Source organism: Equus przewalskii, chromosome 6 (assembly GCF_037783145.1).
Source record: "Equus przewalskii isolate Varuska chromosome 6, EquPr2, whole genome shotgun sequence".
Taxonomy (NCBI): domain Eukaryota; kingdom Metazoa; phylum Chordata; class Mammalia; order Perissodactyla; family Equidae; genus Equus; species Equus przewalskii.
Genome location: NC_091836.1, coordinates 20,748,305 through 20,769,735, shown reverse-complemented (window position 1 = coordinate 20,769,735; position 21,431 = coordinate 20,748,305). Strand labels below are relative to the sequence as shown.

General features: G+C 39.7%; 1 protein-coding gene across 3 annotated transcripts in view; it reads right to left on the bottom strand.

The window, feature by feature from the left end:
* The window catches only part of SIK2 (salt inducible kinase 2), a 121,191-nt gene that overhangs the window by 14,123 nt on the left and 85,637 nt on the right, over window positions 1–21,431 (bottom strand). For all 3 annotated transcript variants that reach the window (XR_011540844.1, XM_070623090.1, XM_070623091.1), the window contains exons 5-9: window positions 14,500–14,624; window positions 13,938–14,061; window positions 12,346–12,566; window positions 10,641–10,793; window positions 3,201–3,365 (exon numbers count right to left, since the gene is read on the bottom strand). Coding sequence is in view for 2 of the 3 variants with exons in the window: in XM_070623090.1 (XP_070479191.1) it covers window positions 3,201–3,365; window positions 10,641–10,793; window positions 12,346–12,566; window positions 13,938–14,061; window positions 14,500–14,624 (788 nt within the window). In the remaining variant the exon portion in view is untranslated. The remainder of the gene's footprint in view (window positions 1–3,200; window positions 3,366–10,640; window positions 10,794–12,345; window positions 12,567–13,937; window positions 14,062–14,499; window positions 14,625–21,431) is intronic.

Below are 21,431 nucleotides of genomic sequence, written 5' to 3'. Positions count from 1 at the left end.
CATATATAACCAACTCTAAGGAAACATGCCAAAATATGCTTGTCTTTGGGTAGTGGGATTATGGATAAATTAATTTTTTCTTGTTCCCTTCCTGAGTTTTCCATGTGTGATTCTGATTGGTTTTATTTTGTTTTCAATTTTAAATAAAAACATTCAAATTCGGAAGAAAAAGTGCCATTTCTCCCCTTTACAAAGTAGCCTTAGAGGTTAAGACCATTAAGAGGTTTTGATATACGCCCTTTTCAGACCTTCTCTTATGTATGCTACCTTTAAAAAAAAGTACTAAAAATGTAAACAGACATGGAACACCTCTATTACACTTACATTTTCACAGTTTAGACTCACAGTTCCCTTCTGCTATCCAGCTATGAAGATAGTAACTTGGGAATCCTTTTATTATAATCTCTAATAAAATGTTAAAAGTGACTGAAATGTGTGTGTGTGGGTGTGTATGTAAAATTCATCATTCCCAAAGAAAGCCTCAAAAGAGAAAGACTGATCCCACAGAGTTAGCACATCTGCCCAATGGTCTCTGTTACCTGGGGGTCTCAGCTACTGGTCAGAGTTGGGTGACTGTCTCAGAAAGGTGCTATTTTTTGAAGTCGGGTTCAAGGAGAACCAGAAACCAACACTTCAATGCAGATTCCCTAAGGGACTTTACTGATAGTTTTAAGTTGAAGACTTCTGGGAGGGAAGGAGAGGTGAAATCTTTGACACACAATACCTGCCACCAACTGAGAGCAGAAATAAATGAGCAATACATGCAGTTAGGAAGCATCTTTTAGAAGACAACAAATGGGTGTTATAGTGAATGCATATGAAGCAATATGAATAACAAAGGAATTGTATCTTTGATAGTTTTGTGTTTGTCCAGTTATTTATGGGCCCCAAAGAAAGAGGTATAGAGAAGGCAGAGGGACAGGCATTTTTGCTGACATAAATGAAATGGGCCACGAATAAGACAAGTGGATGTCTATGGCCTGACTACGCACCAGGGTGGCACTGCCAGTGTGGGTGGCCAGTTCCACCGTGGCACTGCTTTTCCTACAAATGCAAATACACCATCTATCTCTGTCTATATCTTTCACAAAATCATTCATTTCCTGTCTGTTTCCTAGTTACGGTAACAATCACAAGCTTTAAAAATAGCTTGCCCTATATAATACGGCAGCCAATGCCCAATCTGTGTTTCGGGCCTGATGCCCTCACAGACAAGCTTTTAGCAGACTGCATTTTAATTTTTTCAAGGGAATTAGATCTTAAATGAATTATGTTGCCCCAATTTATGCCTAAATTTCTGGGTGAGAATTTAGTAGCAGTTTATGAGGTTACTGAACATGCTAGGCAACTACAGGCAGAGAAAACAGACTGTCCACAGGAAGTAGCCTTGTCCTCAGGGGCATGGACACTAACTCCTTGTGGTTAGCAACTCGGCTTAACACCTGCCTGTGGCAGCCCAGGATCAAGCCGCCTTGACTACGTTCTAGCTCAACTCATTATTTAACTTCTGAATCAGCTCTACCTCCAGAGCTCCCTGTTTCTGAAAATGGCACTCACCCTCCCCATCATCTAGGCTCGAAATACTATCAGTTTGGACTTCTCTCTGGACCCTAATATTTATCGATTTTATCCATACAACCTCATTTATATCATCCCCTCCTCTCCAGTTTCATGAGCACTATGCTAGTTCAAGGTCCTCATCATCTCCCTGCTGGACATATGCTCTAACTTTCTGTTGTCCTTGTCACCAGTCTCTCCCCTATCCAATGCAGCCTATGTAGCCTTCCAGGCTCATTTCTGAAGCACAACATGGCTCATAGTGCTTCCTCGATCAAAAATCTTCAATTGTTTCCTACTACCTTGGGGAAGTCCATTGGAAAAAAACTCTCTTTGACCATGAAACACATTCCCACGTTGAGAACCTTAGCCTAGAGAAAAAGTCTACATCCCTTGGCTTGCCGTTTGAAGCTAAGGTATTTGTCTTTATGCCGTACGACACCCGGTCACATGCCCTGCTCCTCAGGCGCACTTAGCTGCTGCTCTGACTTAGATGGACTGAGGCTTCCCTGATGTTTGCTGTTGCTCAGGCTCTTTCCTCCACTGAAATACCACTCCCAAACCAGGGAGTGATTCTGCCCCCTTCTCAATTCCCAGCTCTGACAGTTAACCCAAAGACTTTCCTGATCAAACCAGCTAAAGCAACTCCCCCTGCTTCCTCCTAGTCTTGCAGCACTTTGATTTATAGCTCTTTAAGGGGCCAAGTATATTTTATTAATTTATTCAACACCTGGCACACTGTCTTTAGTTATGCATCCTGTCTCTTCTGCTGGACTATCAACTTTGAGGCAGAACTCATGTCTGACTGATCTTTTTAATACCCAAAGAGGCTAAAAAGATAGGAAACCAATACTTCTTTGAGTATCTACAATCTGCCTAGAACCTCACACACATTATCTCAATTAATCCTCACAACACTCTCATAAAGTTGGTATTCTCATTTTACACAAGAGAAAACAGAAATTCAAAGAAGTTAGTCACCTTGCCCAAGCCTACAGAGCTAGTAAAGTAGTCTATTTTGAACAGACTCCAAGACCTGCCCATTAAGAAGATCCCCTGTACAGGACTTGATGCTAAGTATATAAAACATATATTATAAGTTACGTAAACACCCATTAAATGAGAGAAGCTGTCATCTTCCATATACCAAAAGCCAACTTTATGCAGTATACCAGGATAAACTCATCTCCTTTAAGCATGTTCAAACTGGACAGAAAAAGATGTTTAATTGACCAAAAAAGATGGCCCATCATTTTGCAGCTGCAGCACACGTGGCAGAAGAGAGGCAATAATAACATAGACAAAGCTCAATTCAGCGTAAGAGTTGTATTTTTGTTTTCAGAATTACAATTTGTTTAAAAAAACAACCCAAAACCTATGAGGATCTAGAAACTTGAAGAGAGAAGGAACTGGTTAAGGAAAGAGGAAAAAAAAAAGATTTTGAAAAGTCATAACAGTTGTAACGATAAGATGGTGATGAGAGCTGAGTTTAGCTCTGGATGCTTCTCTCAGGTTTTCTGCACAAAAACAACACTCTTGAGTGACTTGAGGAAATGACAAAGTTCAACAAAGCCAAAGTACAACACTCGTGGGCCAAACTGAAGTCTCCAGCCAACCTGCAAGTCTCTCAAAGACATTGGTACCTTTGGAGTGTCGACACACTCTTCTTCCATGAAGGCTGCTTCCGCCTGACAGCCCGAGGCTGGGAATGGGAAGGCCTCCACATTGGACGTCTGTGGGAGGAGGGCAGATCGCATCAGTCGCACATTCGGCGAATGCATGGTCACTGGGAGCCCCACCGTTTGTGCCTGTAAATGTGGCAAGAACAGATAATTTGGGAACGTTAATGCTTTCTATATAAATATACAAAATTCTTGGAATAAAGTCATTCTTCCTGGTGTAATGAAAGGATAATTAGCTATTTGTTGAAAACTCCAGAAAAGATTTGATACAGTATGTATATGACACAGGTAACGATTTGAAGCAGGCTCAGCGATCCACTATTCTGAGATAGGTTGTACAGAATTTCACTCCTCTTCCATGATGAGGCGCATATTACACAGATGACAAGAAAGCTAGTCTTTGTAAGGAATCTTGGAACACTCTTTTTTCCAATTTAACAAACATATATTGTCTATATCCTTAAAAATATTACCCGGGAAAGATATAAGGAATAGAAAAGTCACGGCCTCTAGGAGCTCAAAATTGAACCAGGGACAGAAACATACACAACTAACTATAAATACAAAGCACATGGCAGTAAGTGCCGTCTATCTATCTGCTTTTTTTTTCTGGGGTGGGATGGTACATATTTCTTGGCAAGGGTGTGTGTGAAAAAGGAGGAAAAGAGAAGCAGCAGTTACTTGGAAGTGACAGGAATGTCCTTCTTTCAAGGAGAGGCACAGCCTGCTGGCCCATGTAAAGAGATGCTTACGGCTGAGCAAGTTATATTCCTGAAGTCAACCTACTATAGAAAGCTCCTGATGGTTTAAAGTCCATTCTTCATCTCTTGTTAAGAACTCTAAGTAAACAAGCTTTACAAACTCTTCTTTTAAAAAATCATGTAAAAAAGAATCTTCCTTTATGACACTTTGCAAGGACTGATTTTAAAGAGGAAACTGTTGGATACTTGTTTCCTCCCCATTTCTTCAAAACTAGCAGAATGACTTATTAGATGCCTTTTGAGTGTAACAAACATTGCAAAACATCTGAGGGAACAATCATCAGACTAGTTTTTCGAGGCAGAGGAGTGGCCTTTTTTCTGCTATAATCACTTCAAGGGATATAGGATGGTGAGTTTTAAATTCAAACAAATGAAAAGGAACAAAGTGGTATGGTTCTAGCTTCTCTTCTCCTAAGACCTGGGTTTGATTCCTGGCTCCATCACTTACTAATTGCGTGAACTTAATCAGGTTACCTAAATTCTCTGAATCTTGCTTTCTTCACCTGTCAAGAAAGGCATAATGCCTACTTCACAGTGAAGTTAGGATTGCAAAGGGCAACATGTAAAGTCCTCCACTCAGCAGCATTAATGCCTCCTTTCTCCTTCTTTCTAAAGTCTTAAAATGATAATAAGATTTAATATAGGAATTAGACTGCAAAATGAATACACAGTTTTGTTCTCAGATACTATAATGGTTCCCAGTTAAAATTTCAGGTTGGTGGTTTTCAATGATGGGGGGGATATGTTAGAAATATACTTTATATTTGAATATACTATGAAAATATTTAGAATATGCTTTATATTTGGTATATTCCAATATTAACATCATTAGATACACTGCATGAGATAAAGAAAAAAACAGCAATAGCAAAGGCTTGGTATCATATGGATGGTAAAAACAAACAAAAAAATACATTGTATACTATTCTGAGTATGATAAAGAAGTAGCTTTTCTTGTATCATCATTCCTCGGGCTTATATCCTACGCCACTTTCGAGGCTAAACAACTTTTTTTTCCTTTCAAGCATTAGTCATTTAATTTTTGTAGCCACCATGTCACGATGCAAAATGTAAACTTCCTAATAAAGTATATTTGATACATTCTTCTTACCTTTATCATCAGCTTTTCAATCAAAGGATAAAACTGAACTTTGACTTCTGTTTCCCAAATTTATTGGACTGCTTCATCTACATGAAAGTAGTCTAAATTATTAAGGCCAAGCATTACCTGAAGATACCGCACTGGAAATGAGACACCAACCTGACACTGACGATGTGTGCTCCTTCTCAGTCCCTGCCCCTATGCCCGTGACTCTTTAAACGGCAGGATCACGCTGTGCCAGACCAAGCATACCACATTCTCCTTGACAACCTTCACATCCAATCTGGACTAGGACTTACCGTAAACTTGGGAGGGACAGAGGAATAACACATTTTACTGTGACTATCACTTCACAGAAAACAGGATGCTAGGTTTTAGAGGTCTGCTTTTTAGGATTCTTTCAATCACTGAGGGGATTAAAAAAGTCTTTTTGGAACAAGGTAGGGTATAAATATTCAAATGGCATGCTCAGCACTACAGAGCTGACTAAAAAACATTATAATAAATAAATGGTTGATTAATATCCCAACGAAGCAGATATTACCAGTTTCTTCAAGAGTGACAATAAACAATGATCATGTCCAACTAATTGTAATGACTTTTTAGACCATGTATTTATTGTCTTGAATCTCTTCTCCTGACTTGTGCTTTCCAGAACCATTAAAATGAAAATAATGTTCTCTCCATCAACTGTGTAAATACACAAGAATGAATCATTCATTCCAGTTCTTCTTTAATTACTGATTAGAGGTTGCCCTCCATCACTGCAAGAAAAAGCATCGTATTGGTCTGCTAGGGCTGCCGTCACAATTCTCTATGGGAAAATCTTTACTGCTCCAATAGGAATATGCCTATTATGGATAGAACTGTGCCCCTACCCCATCCATATGTTGAAGCCCTAACCCCTAATGTGACTGTATTTGAAGACAGAGCCTGTAAGAAGGTAATTAAGATTATATGGGGTCCTCAGGGTGGGGTCCTAATCCACCAGGACTGGTGTTCCTCTGAGAAGAGGATGAGACCCCAGAGATTTCTCTCTCTCCCCGTGTGCAGAGGAAAGGCCATGTGAGGACACAGAGAGAAGGTGGCTGTCTGCCAGGAAGACAGTCCTCACCAGAAACCAACCCTGACTGGCACCTGATCTTGGCCTTCCAGCCTCCAGAACTCTGAGAAGTTCAGCTTCTGTTGTTTAAGCCACCCAGCTTGCGGTACTTTGTGACGGCAGCCCTAGCAGACCAATACGATGCTTTTTCTTGCAGTGATGGAGGGCAACCTCTAATCAGTAATTAAAGAAGAACTGGAATGAATGATTCATTCTTGTGTATTTACACAGTTGATGGAAAGTTGGAGTGGAACAACTGTTAAAAACCAGTAGTTAGAATTCACAAGAAAAAGGCATGACATCTGCAGTCAATTAGATGTAACATTTTCTGCACATTATATGGCAAACATAAGTATTGTAAACCTATCTAAGACAGGAATCTTACTGTTTTCTAAGCAGTAATACTGGGTACTTTATCACCATACTATATCACCATGCTATAAACTGCTTAAGGGCAGGGACTGTTTACTGGGTACCTCTGAAGCCACAGTAAAAGGGACTGTGCCTAGCACATAAGTGCTCTATTTGAACTGAGCTGCTGACATAAGTTAACTAATTTTATCTTTTAGCAATCTTATGAAGTAGGTATTGTTATTTCCACTTTATATTTAAAGACACTAGAGCTCTGAGATGCTGACTTGCTGAAGTCACTCAGCTTTGTATGGAACCCAAGGTCTGCATGATTCCACAGCTCATGTGATCTTTGCATGGGATCGTATTGTTTCCACAACTTCTTATTGCTGTATCAAGTAACAAGTGATTTTCCACTTCTTTAAAAAAATAGTAGAACATCAAAGGATCAAAGGGAGAAAACTTTAAGCACATTTATACTCATAAAAACAGAGAAATCTATTTTTTTTGTGTGTGAGGAAGATTGGCCCTGAGTAACATCTGTTGCCAATCTTTCTCTTTTTTTTTTCCCTCCCCAAAGCCCCAGTACATAGTTGTAGATCCTAGCTGTAGGTCCCTCTAGTTCTTCCATGTGGGATGCTGCCTCAGCATGGCCTGATGAGTGGTGTGTAGTCTGTGCCCAGGATCCAAACCAGTGAACCCCGGGCTGCTGAAGTGGAACGCATGAACTTAACCACTCAGCCATGGACCTGGCCCTGAGAAATGTATTTTTTAACAAGTTCAACACTAAACATTAGAATGCAAAATCTTGTAGGGAAGGGAGCATCTTCTTCAGCACCAGTGCTTATTGCTTAGCATCCAGAAAGCAGTCAAGACATGTTTATGAGGGAGCACTGAAGAGTTCTATTTGAATTAGAGACATTTTAAGTCCCCGTAAGTAGCCTTCTATGACACCTTGGTCAATGAACAAGATAAAAAGAACTATGAGGTGCTCAGTAATAAAAAAAATTATCAAACATGAGAAGCTACGTTATATATCTGAATCCCAAGTCAAATTAAACATAATTTGAGGTGTCATGGGGAATTGGCTTCAAGTTTAGATATGAAAGGCAATCAGGTACAATAACACATGTGTGGGCTCAGGAGCAATCATTTACCGAACCCCATTCCCTCACTTGTGTAATGTTTAAGAAGAATAAATAGACTTGGGAGGGAGAGCCTCCTGCAGCACTGGGGGCTTTCCAGCTTCCTATCCTTTTGCCTAGCAGGATTTTCACGAGGGAAGGGGCACCACCACAGCTCACTATTACTATCCAACTTTTGTTGTTGTTAGTGCTGTGCAGACGATTTCGACTCCTAGTGACAGCAGAGCAGAACCCTGCCTGATCTTTTCACGCCATCCTCTCACCTTCTGGCACCATACCAGACAATGCTCCATTGCTATTCATAGGGTTTTCATGGACAATTTTTTGGAAGTAGGTGGCCAGGTCCTTCTTCATAGTCTGTCTAGTCTGGGAACTCCATTGAAACCTGTGCACCGTGGGTGACCCTGCTGGTATTTGAAATACTGGTGGCATGGCTTTCAGCATCACAGCAACATGCAGCTACCACAGTGTGACCACTGACAGACATGTGGTGTGGTTTGAATGGAAAACAAACGCAGGCTGAGGCAGTGAAAGAGCTGAATCTTAACCACTAGACCACCAGGGCTGGCGTACCCCAACTTAAGGATTCTCACTTCATCTCCCTCCTCTCTGTGCTGAAAGCAATACCATTCAACTTCGAAGGATTCCAAGAGTGCTCAAAGATGCTCTTACCCCAATATTTGGAACTTTATCAATACATTATGTTACTCACATTAGTATCAATATTCACATTATTTTATATATTAAAGTATGGAGGGCCAGGCCCTGCCGAGTGGTTAAGTTCACACGCTCTGCTTCGGTGGCCCACAGTTTCGCCAGTTCAGATCCTGGGCGTAGACACGGCACCACTTGTCAGTCCGCGTTGAGGCAGCGTCCCACATGCCCCAACTAGAAGGAACCACAACTAAAATATACAACTATGTACTGGGGAGATTTGGGGAGAAAAAGCAGAAAAGAAAAAGAAGATTCGCAACAGTTGTTAGCTCAGGTGCCAATCTTTAAGAAAAAAAAAATAGTGAATGTATATATTGCAGTAAAAAAAAAGCATTTATAACAAAGTATACCATTTGCCTACAAAACCAAGGAGATTTTAATTTCCTTGGGTTTTTTTTCCCCACATATTCTGTAGGAACCAATGCAAAATTCTATTACAATCCTCCACATTTTCTAAAACTGCTAACCAGGAAATGCAAAGTCAAAACTCTTTTTCTCTTACTTGCACTTTGAACAAAGCAAATACTCACAGAAGTAGATGGAAACCCTAGTAGATCAAATGACGAACCCTTCCTCTTCCTAACCTCCATATAGATGATCTTCCAACTCTCTTTAGCCCCAGCCTCTCTCCCAGGATCCAGATTCACTCTTCCTTCTATGCAAATAAGTTAAAGGCACCACTATTCTCTCATCCTAGGGCTCAAGAGTGGGGTCATCTCTAACTCACTGTTGTCTCTTCCTTCCCAATATTTATTGATTATTTTATACAACAAACACTTACATAGCACTACTCTAAGTCCTGCACAATTATTAACTAATTTAAACATCATAACATCCTATAATTATCCCCATTTTACAGCTTGGAAAACTGAGGCACAGAAAGACCTTAAGTAACCTTTTTTTTTTAAAGATTTATTTTTTTCTTTTTTCTCCCCAAAGTCCCCCAGTATAGAGTTGTAAATTTTAGTTGTGGGTCCTTCTAGTTGTGGCATGTGGGACGCCGCCTCAGCATGGCTTGATGAGCGGTGCCATGTCTGGGCCCAGGATCCGAAACGGCAAAACCCTGGGCTGCTGCAGTGGAGCGCGCGAACTTAACCACACGGCCATGGGGCCAGCCCCTAACTGTTTCAAGGTCACTTTTTAAACTCTTAAGCAGAAAATGAGAGAACCTGGGATTTGCTCCAGAGTCCTTGCTTTTAGTTAGCATGCTGAGCTGCCTCTCCAAACCACTGCTAAGTTCACCTAGTCTACCTTTGACAGGCTCTTACGCTTTCCCTTCCTTTCTACTGCCACCAGCACCACCTGAGTTCAAGCCCTCAGTAGTTCTCATCTCAACTACCGTCATAATCTCCTAACTGCTCTCTCCCAATTTCTCCTCTTCTCTATCCAGTCTATCCTTGTCAGTATCACCAGATTAATAAGCTTAAAGCATGATATAATTTCATCACTGTTCTGCTCAAAATTCTTCATTAGTTCCTCATTACTTCCTGAATTACAAGTAAAATCTTTACCTTGGCATTCAAAACCTTCATGACATGGCTTCAACTTACCACTCCAACTTTTTCACTTCCCTATGCTTCAATTCCAGCGGGTTAACTTGAACAAGCCCCACACTTGCCCACTGGAGTACTTCTGTTCATGCCGCTTCTTCTGCCTACCGATAATGCCTTCAACTACTGCCTCTCCCTAACAAAGTCCTACACATCTCTGAAGATCTGTCTTAAATGCCATCTCTCCCATGAAGCTTTCCCATTCAGATGTATCTCTCTTTCCTCTGCCTTTAGTTCTTCCACAGCATGTATCTTTCTGTATTTTGAATCATGATTATTTATGATGTTGTTTTATTTTGCTTCTATACTGTAATGTCTCTGAGGGCAATGACTGTGTTTTATACATTCTAACCCCTATAGAAGCTTGCACATGGTAAATTTGCAATAAAAATTAAATGAAACTGAATATACAGGCTAATTACATTAGTTCTCAACATAAGCGAATGATAAAAAAAGGAGAACTCTCTTACAGAAATAAACTGTTTGAAATAAAGTTAATTCTTAAAAATAGGAAGATACTAAAACATTTGAGAATCTGGTGAATGATAGGCAGAAACTTTACAGAAAAACAGTGCAGAGAACGAAATCCTAACCCATTGTCGTACAAGATGAACAATGTGTCAGACATGTGAATAGGCACATGCACAGATAAGACTGTTGGCTAATGGGGTGTTACCTTGGCAACTGTTTGTTCAGCAATGGTGCTAGGCCGACGCTGGCGGGCATCAAGTCTCTGCTCCACAGGAAAACTGCTCCTATGTGATTTCAGGCGCTCCACCAACAAGAAATAAATGGCAGCAAAATGGTTATAGCTCTTGTTCTGCAGAGACTGAAACAGAAAACAAGCGCTGAAGGCAGAGAACCATAAAAACCCACCCAATGATCTACACCTTTCTAAAAAAGGAGGGAAGAAGTCACATGTTCTTAAAAATAGAGTAACAAACAAAGTGTGTGTCAAAATGAAAGCTGTTCCAGAATTTAGGATGGAAGGCATAATTTCAAGTTTCTAGTATTAGTTATATAAAGGGTGATGCCTTTAAATGACTTGATTGGTCCTTTTACATTAACAAGATCCATTCCTTTTTCTGCATTCAGAGAAAACGCCATCATCGTCTCATGGAGACATTCCTCAACGCTGTCCTAAGGTCCCATCTCATGGCTGTAGCTATGATGGAAGGTTGGTTAGCAACCTGAGCCCAGAGGCTCTAATTCCATAGCTTCAACACAAGTCCAAACCATTGCAAACTCTGAAGTGAACGATTAAAGTCTTTGGGGAAATTTCTGGTGATTATTTTGGGCTGGAGAATGACATTTGGATGCTAGATTGAGAGACACTGTGTCTCTGTTCTTAGGTAATTTTTTCCTCTTGTTTTTGCAGTCCCACCCTCTTGAAACCTTGAAAATAAAGTTGCTTCCCAATTTTCACATCCCTTGCCGGCCAGCTTTCCCAGGATGCTAAAGAAACAGAGAAACCACTGCTTCTTTGGCTTCTAATTCCACCTGACAGTCTGCACGGGCGCTGTGCAGGGCACCTCAGATGCAGAGCACTCTCAGCAAAAACCAGAGGCCAGCGAAACTGCACTCACAGCTGCCATTCTAGATCTACTTCAAGAACAAGCACAGAAAAACATCACCGAGCTCATGCTGAGCAAAGCAGGAAAGCCAGTCTGGTTTCACTACGGTTACAACGAAGGAAAAGGCAGCACAGTCTGGAACACTTTATATTCACAAGGGGGCATTTGATGTTCTTTCTAGTTATGCTTCCTTCTTAAAAGCATTGTTTGTTTGTTTTTTTTTTACTGTTGTGGAGATATTAAAAATATGTATATCCTATGAAATATGCTAACTCTTAAAGGACAGAAATAAAAGTGACAAGCAATTTCTCAGGGTCATGACCCATAATACTTCCAAATCAGGAATCCACCTGTTTTTGCCACTTTCTCCAGTTTACAACCTAAATCTCACTGGCTTTCCTAAACCTGATGCCTACCTTCTTGTTTCCTGCTCAGTCCTCAGCCTGTTCCATATCTGCACGCTGATGTTCCACATAAACTGGTTTCTTACCTACATACACCTTTATGCTTCATCTGAGAAGAAACTTTCTACTTTGTAATTAGCTTCCATCTTTGTCTTTTCTCAATCCTATATAAACCCTTTCTCGTGAATTTTTTAGCAGATGGGGCAAAGGGAGGAATTTATACATTGAATAAAAGCAAACATAAATAGAGTCTGATGTAATCTTGAGGGAAAACGGAACAGTATGCCCAGGTGCTGGGATGGCATGCTGAAAGACCAGGAGGACAGGTAAGCGTGTGAAATTTCAAGTTCCTAAGTACAACAGAATCCTAAAGTATCTTTAGTCAAATCTCCGAGCACTTTACCTCAATGGTTTTCTGTTGATCTATTCCAAGGCTGTGCATCAATCGCAGAACCTGCTCATTGAACTCCCCAATGGATGGCTCATTTTCTTGCCCTTGTGGATAGAGAGTAGGCCTCTGTACAGGAACTTCTACGAGCATCCATTTATGCTCCTTGATTTGAGCAATGGTTAGCCGTTTGGATGGGTCTAGGACCAACATCCTTCGAATGAGGTGCTCACAATCTACAGGAAACACAATGTTAGAAAAACCATGTAAATCACCTTGCACTTCAGAGTATTTGCTTGACTCATGTGACTTGGTACACTGGCATTAATCTTTGTATCCTCCACAGTGCCCACCGGAAAGTAGGTCAAATGAACAAATGAATATATAAAGGCTACTTATATTTGTCAAGTTCACATGGTGAATGCTGACACAAAATTAACCATCACCATGAATGAATACTTCAACAGAAGGGTGTAGGTCTATCCAATTTTGCATTAAATGAACCTTTCCACTGAATTTCTCAACTGAAAATATCTAGACACAGACTTAGATTTCCACTAGAGGAAAAAACAAGCCTTCTTCCTAGAACAAGCAAATAATAAATGGATCCTCAGTCACTTCTGAGGCTGATATACTAAGGCTATGTATATAAGTGAGGCAAGAGCTCTCCAGTGGACTGTTGCTTTCCTCCATATCAGTGCAGCTGAGAAAAATGTACGTGAAACATTATTTACTTCTGATTACACCAAGAAAACTGCACTGCTGCAACTTTGGGCACTAGCTTATTCTCTGAGCTGACATCATGCTCTTTACTACCCCCACATAAGCTAACCTTGTATCACCTGCTGTGTGCCAGGCACCATGCTAGGTGCTCTATACAGATTAATTTAATCAATCCTCACAACACCTCTATTAGTAACTACTGTTGTTTCCATTTTACAGATTGAAGAAATCGAAGCACAGAGAGGAGATATAACTTGTCATGGTTAGACTGCCAGTAAGTAGGGAACTCAGGGTTAAAACCAGGCAGTCTGGCTCCAAAGTCTACGCAATTAACTACTAGGGCTTACTTCTACTGTTAGTAGGAGCAAAAGAGTTAAGGATGATAACCAAAAACTAAACTGAGGGGTAAACTTAACTGATGCCTACATAACAACCCAATACAAGGACTGGTAGGGATTATGGCATTTCATCTTAATTCAATAGTTTTGCCAGTTGGTTTTAAATTTAATTAAAAAATTTTAATTTGCAACTTCCCCCCAAAGGATATGGGAAAATCCATTTCGTACTTAGAATAAAATGGTTGTGAATCTGTATCTACAAAGTGCTTCTCTAAGTCTAAAATAAGCCTGGGACATTTATAGACTGAGAATAAATGGGAAGACTTGCTGTTCTTAATCTGGGAAACTTTCTGTTTTCAGTTACAAGTAGGAAGGCTGGAACTTCTCTCACCTACATGGAGGGGGTGCTTATTTCTATGGCTTTTAAAGTGACTCAGTCACTTTATTTGGCACCCAAACTCTTGGAAAAAGAGAAGCCTTTGCCTAGGCATTTCACTTGGAGCACAAATTCTGTAAAGCACAATTGTAAGATGAACAAGTTGTTACCTTCTGACATGAAATATGGAATCCGGAATCTTCCTTCTAAAACCCTTTGCCTCAAAATCGGAAGAGTTGGTCCGTCAAAAGGCAGAGCTCCACAGACAAGAACATAAAGAACAACTCCCATGCTCTAGGGAAGAAATCAACGCAATCACTTTTCTCCCGAAAACTTCACACTTTATTTTCCTAAATATCCCTAGGGCTCTTAAAAATCCTATGGACTGAAAAATTCTTGTTTGGATTTACTATTTTCTCAGACTATGAAAAAAAACCCTGAAACCCTAACTACTGCAATAAAGTATCCTATAATAAATACCAAAAGATCTGAATTTAATCATTTTGATTATTACTCAACTTTAATTTATTGCCGATATTAGGATGATTAACATCCGTCCCTAGAAATTGTTTCCTAGAATCTAATTCAAGATACTCTAACTAATTACAATCCAGTGGACAGGGAAAGTATGAACTACTGTCTATGTTTTAGGTACCAAGAGCTTCAAAGATGGGCCAGAGTACCAAGTATTATCATCATAGATGCATTTAACACAGCAAAGCAAAGAAATACCCAAATATCCAGCTGTGGTCCTTCATACTGCTGCCCTTCAAAGACTTCTGGGGCTGCATAAGGGGGGCTGCCACACCATGTTGCCAGCAGTTCACCACTTTTAAAGAAATTTCCAAAACCGAAATCTATTGGGATGGAAATAAATGTTACTTTCATCTATGCTCTCAAACTATACTGAATTTCTCGTAATAAATTTAATAATATGCTCTATTAACAATATTACTACTATTTGCTCTGGGAGGAATGGGATGACATCTATCTTGTGATGTTTCCTTAGCACTTAGCACAATGACTAACAAATATTAAGAATTCACTAAATACGTACTGAACGAATGTGTACATGAATCAAATTTTTTTCTCAAAGTGAATGAGAGACTGGAAGAAGACTTTAAATAATGTATTTTTAAGTCTGAAAGAAAATCCATTGGTGTGGACAATCAAGTTGAATTTGATAATCTTAGAATTTCAATTACTCCATGATTAAGACCATTTATCTTATATGGTCTATAAAGAAAGAAACGAATGAGTAAAACTCTAACATATTTACCTTAATCCAACCAAGTGGACTGGCTGCTCTTACAGCCATTACCCCAGGGTAGCAAGATATATAACCTTTTAAGGCAACTGAGTATAGCGTTTCTGAAGTAACAACTCTCTAAGTGTTGGCCTGTACATCCTGATTTTGGCAGAGACCCATCAGAATAGCTCATTAACAGGTGATGGCCATATGGTCCCAGCCACAGGCCACCTATCACCAGTATCTCTTATCTACTCATTTATGGAATGCAGTGGCATTATACTGTAAACCAGTTAATGGCCTTCCCCTTATGATGTTAGTCATACTGAATCTACAGTCTTGTTATACAGTCTGGAAACACTGTACTAAGATATCTTCAATATGCATGAAAATTACAGCAGAATACCGAATTGTGAGCTCTGGTAGAAATGCAAGCTTGTTCCCTTTTGCTAAGCCTTCACTTAGTCTCAAGTTCTTACTGAACAAACAAATTCCTACTATTTTGCAAGTTCTGGCCATACTGTGTTATGTTGTAACACACTCCTGACTGAAGAACACTGCCTTAGTGACAGGAACTAGCTTTACTCCCAGCTAGCACAGGGCACTGCAGGGATCGTCAACTTTAAGAAGTGCCCCAGGGGGACTGGATCAAGTCTTCAGCGCCAGACTGACTGGCCACGTGACTTTGGATCAGTCTTTGTGTGCCTTGGTTTCCCCATCGGTAAAGTTGAAATAATAAATAAGTGTAGTCAGCAGATTGTTGTGGGAACCAATGAGTTAACATAAACTCACACTCTATTCACATCTTGAGACTATGGCACACATCTGTACCTTAGGTGAAGCATTCTCTCAGCTGTTGATGTAAAAACTGGTGGCAAGCAGTTGTAACAGTAACCATAGTCACAATCCCCAACACCACAGCCTCATGGCGGAGTGCAGTCTATGAAGTCAGGGAGGACTAGAGCTGACTTCCAGTCCCCGTCTAGTTTCAAGTCCCCCAGGGGAAATTACTTAACTTCCCTGAACCTTAGTTTCTGCATCTATAAATGTGGGGATAATCCACTACTCAGATGGGATGCTGTGAGGATTAAATGAGATTAGGAATGTAAAATGCCATAGTAGAAGTGAAATGTCAGCTCTCTTCTACTTATGTGAAGCCATCATTACCAACTATGGCCTTTCAGAGAAAAGCTCCTGAGAAAATACACAGCAACGGGAGAAAAAGTATAGAGGAGCTTAAGGGTTCAGAAGAGAAAACAGGGGACGTGGGGAAAGAGTCTAAATGTAGTGGAACACTGTGGTCTGTCCCTGGCATCCAGGAGCAGGAGGCAATGAGAACTTCTCCCTTCACAAGGTGACTGCAGTTCAGTCCTATACTTGGCTTTCCAAAACAACGGTCAGAGAGGTCTTATCTTCTCAACTCCACCTCTCCGACTAGCCAATCATATCACATCATAACCCACATGTCCATACTGATACGTTTCTAATTTTCTAGAAAAACTACACTCTCAAATGAGTCAAGGACTAGATGTTCAAATAATATTTAAAGAGGAAAATACTAATTTACTAACAAGGAAAAGCACAAGAAGCTCTGGGATGTGTGTCTGGAGATCCTGAAATAGGTCCAACAACTGATGCACTTTAAACCATAATCACAAGACAAGTTTTAGCACATGTAAATTGAGGATACTCTCCAAATAGCATTGTAAAGTTTTAACATCTCAAAGAGCCATTACGTAACTCCTTCATTCTGAACTTCCCTGGACTTCATTCTGAACTTCCCTGGAGTGGAATGAACTCGAGGAGTGGCTGGGACAGAGGCCTCTCAGGAAGGCGGCCTGGCCTCCTCACGGACCCTGGGCTCTCTCACTGGCACATTTCATAGACAAGACGAGAGCAAGAGCTAGGAAGGCATCCCAGTGCCCTTGGTCGCCCACTCTCAACCTTGCCTTTACACATCTAGGACAGAGAAAGCGGCCTGTTAACTTACAAGAAGAATGGTACTGAGCAGATGTTTACTTCTATTTCCTGGAGGTAACTGAAGAAAATTGGAACGTGAGCCCGTAGGAACATTAAACGAAACACTGTAAGACAAACAGGTTCACTAAAGCTATTATAATAGCATATATGCAGACGTCTTCTATAACCTTGTGAAGGCACTTTGTATTTGCAATCATCTGATATATGGGTTAAGGAAGACTTTGGCATTAGGCAGATTTCGGATCAAATCCTGGGTTTTCCACTTAGCTGTGTGATCTTGGGCAAATTACTTAACTTCTCGGAGCCTTGGTTTACTCATTTGCAAAATGGGGACAATATCAACACTTTATAAAGTTATTGTGAGTAACTTATACTCACAATAAGTAAGGATATGTAGATAAGTACACATATTAGAAGTAGATAATATATAACACTTTAGGCATGCTATTGAAATACAGTCGATGCTCAATAAACAGCAGCTATTGGGTAAGCTACGCAAGAGAATAGAAGAAGAATTGCCATTCTTCTTCTTCTTGTTTCACTTATCTGTCTTCCCCATCAGATTAAATTCCTTGAGAGTAGAGAAAGGGAAATGATACGTCTGTACTCTCAGCACTTAGCGTGCTGTCTGTAGACAGCAGCTGTTCAATAAAGGTTTGCCGAATGAATATGTTGTCATCATCTCTTTTAAAAGTGCTTACTATGTGCCAGAAGCTGATCTAAGCTCTCTGAAGATGATTTCTTCTGAAAAACCCTACAAGTATCCTTGTTTTAGGAGAAAGTGAGGGCAGACAGTTAAGTACCTTGCTAGAGTTAAGTTGCAGAACTGGAACAGAAACCAAGTCTGACTACAGAGCCCTCCCTGTTAACCACCACCTTTACGTCCTTGTCTGGCACAGTGATAGAGCAAGTTAATAATTGTCAAGTTAAGAAGCAGCAATGGAAAGGCGCTTTAAAATAAAAGCCTTTTTATTTCTTCACAGGAATCTGGGTAATTTGCTTCATTCACAGTCTGTAGCTTTCTGCCTGAAAGTATACAGTAAAATGAGGAGTGAGCAAGAGGGATGAAATTTGAAAATGGCATAGCTATGCAGCATTTGTTTCTTATCGCCATTTATTCAAATGGAATGGATTAATGTTTCATCACACCAACCAAATTCATTCATTCCTTCATTAAACATTTGGGAGCATATGTGTCAACTACCTTGCAAACACAAAAAAGAGAGTCTCATGACAACAGAGAATAATAAAAGACCCCACAAATCATCCGACTTCGGAAAGCATTATGAAAACAATAACTTGGGCATTCCTCTTTTTATGCTAGACCCAGATCCAGCCTGGCCTTGCTAGACAGGAAACATGCTTTCAGTAGAATATCTTCTCCATCTGCAAGTTAACACCTAAAATGATGGCTGCTATATCTCTCAGACATTTTGCTTCCTGTTTCTCTGTCGTAAAACTTACACCATGTAATGCTGGATTCACTTACATACTATTTAACTTTTAATTTTGAAATAATTTTACATTTATAGAAGAGTTGCAACAATACAGTAAGGAAAATTCCCTATCCCCTTCACTCAACTTCCCCTAAGGTTGACATTTTACATAACTATATTAGTAAAATTATCTAAACTAAGAAAGTAACATTGATTCAATACTGTTAACTAAACCATGGACTTTATCAAGATTTCACCAGTTTTTTCACTAATGTCCCTTTCCAGTTGAGGATTCCACAATGCATTTGGTTATCATCCCTCCTTAGTCTTCTCCAATTTGTAGCAGTTTCCCAGTCTTTCCTGAGCACCAACACTACAGATCAGGTATTTTGTAGACTCTCCCCCAGTTTGGATTTGCCTGATGTTTTCTCATGATTAGATTAAGATTACGAATTTTTGGGAAGAGCATCACAGAGGTGAAGTGCTCTTTTTGGTGCATCCTATCAGGGGGTGCATAGTATTACATCTAATTACTGGTGGGATAACCTTGATCTCTTGATTAAGGTGGTGTCTGCTGGGTTTCTCCAATGTAAAGTCATTGTTTTTCCCTTCAATACATCTTTTAGAGGAGATACATTGAGACTATACATATCCCATCTCTCTTTAAACTCTCACTCACTAATTTAGCATTCATTGATGGATCCTGATCGCAGCAATGATTACTGTGATGGTCAAATGGTGAGTTTTCATTTCCTTCATTTCTTCTACACTTATTAATTACAATTCTTCTTTAAGGAAAAGCTGTCCCTTCTTCCCCTTTTATTTATTCATTAAATCATTTATTAATTATAATATTGTCATGAGTATTTATCTTATTCTTTGGGTTATAATTCAATACTATTGCTACTTTTTTTTTTTTTTTTTTTAAAGATTTTATTTTTTCCTTTTTCTCCCCAAAGCCCCCCGGTACATAGTTGTGTATTCTTCGTTGTGGGTTCCTCTAGTTGTGGCATGTGGGACGCTGCCTCAGCGTGGTCTGACGAGCAGTGCCATGTCCGCGCCCAGGATTGGAACCAACGAAACACTGGGCCGCCTGCAGCGGAGCACGCGAACGTAACCACTCGGCCACGGGGCCAGCCCCCCACATGGCCCCATATTTTTAAAATTTCATTTTATTTTAAGTACTCCCTTATCTTCTGGCATCAGAAGATGTTCCAGGCTCATCTTGTATTTTCCCTGTCCCAGCCCTGGAATCAACTCCTTTTCCAAGGAGCCTTGGTTCCTTTTACAGACAAATGGTATTTAGAAACCAAGACTAGGACCTAGATGTGCTCATAGCAACTGGGGTATCACTGCTTCTAGGCCCTGTCAGCAGACAGAGTTAGGAAATATATGTATGAATGCTAATCCATGTATATACACACACGTGTATTTATTTTTGTATCTATATGAATATGTATTAGAACAACAACCCATGAGTTCATACTGATACTTCTCACTCCAATCCAGGGTTCAGTTTAACATTATTTTGATACTATTTTATTTATACATGATTGGCTGAGCAACTCTGACCAAATTTTAAAGGTATAAAGAAGTATCTTTACTCTGTAGTAATTTGTCATTTGCGTGGGACTAATTGTTTGAACTCTCCCTCATAACACACTTTGAATTTGTCAGATCAATCATGATTTTCAAGATTTCTTAAACACAGCAGAAAAAAGTAAAATCTTTCTCAAACAACCTTTTAGCTTCTCAATTTTGAAAAAGTTCAATATGAAATCATAAGTTTTAGAAACAAAATAACAACTAGTCCTTCAACACGGTCTATGAGCTAAACTCAAATCCAAAAAACACTTATGTCATGCCTATTTTGGGCTAGGCATTACACCCTCAGTATTTTTGCATATATTATTTCCTTTAATGGTGATGACAGCCCTGTGAGGTATGATTGTCCTTACCTTACAAAGTGGGAAACTGAAGCTTGAAGTGGTTAACTGACTTGCCCAAGGATCTACAGCTGCAAGTGGCTTAGCCAGTATTCAAACACAGGTCCTTTGAACTTCAAGCCAGGTGTTTTTTTTTTTTAATATATCACAGATGTTCTGAGAACACCACTAGTCAAAGCGGTATAATCCAACTTAAAGTTGGAGGTAAGGCTGTCATAAACCCAGGAAAAATCCTTTACATTAAATAGAGATGAAAGATTTTCTAATTTATCCTTCTACTAGCGGAACTTGACAAGTGAGGGCTTTCTCTTCTCTATAATATTGGTGCTATGTTAACAGCATCCTTAATAAATGAATGGATATAATTAAGATTTTTACAAAGTCAATGTCAGAAATACACACCAACCTTCATTTTAGGAAGCTATATTCATTTTAACAATGTATGATGTGTTAAATAGACACATCTTGTCCTTTTCATGTGAAGATGATACACGCTCCCATCCCTACAACACTAATGCACGTACTCTGAGGTTTTACTCTAACGACGGTTTTCAGATTTCCTGATATAGCCATATTCTCTCACCTGGTTTCTGTGTGGCCTAAAATGTCTGTAGAAGAGAGGGCTTGGGGTAGTCTTTAACCACAGAACAGATCAATTACTGTTGACTGACTCTCATGGAAATCAACTTGGCCTCAAAAGCTGAGTCCTCTAATTACCTTTATCTAACTAACCAGTAACAGACTATGGATATATTTGAAAACAGTACTAGAACTGCTATTACTGTTTTCTGCTTTATATTTTGAAAGTGACTGATTGACCTATATCTTCTTGATAACAAAACCCGATTATTATTACTGTCATCACTAAATTACATAAATTATCAGTGCCCAAACATCATTAGCAAAGGGCCAATGTTTTAGGAATAACAGGGCCTTGCACAGAGTAAATAAGCTGATCCTGATGATCACTGTCTGATGGGAACCAAGCACACTAGAGAATTCTGTTATGTGTGTTGGAACGAGATAGATCAGACATTAGCAAGTATACAAATC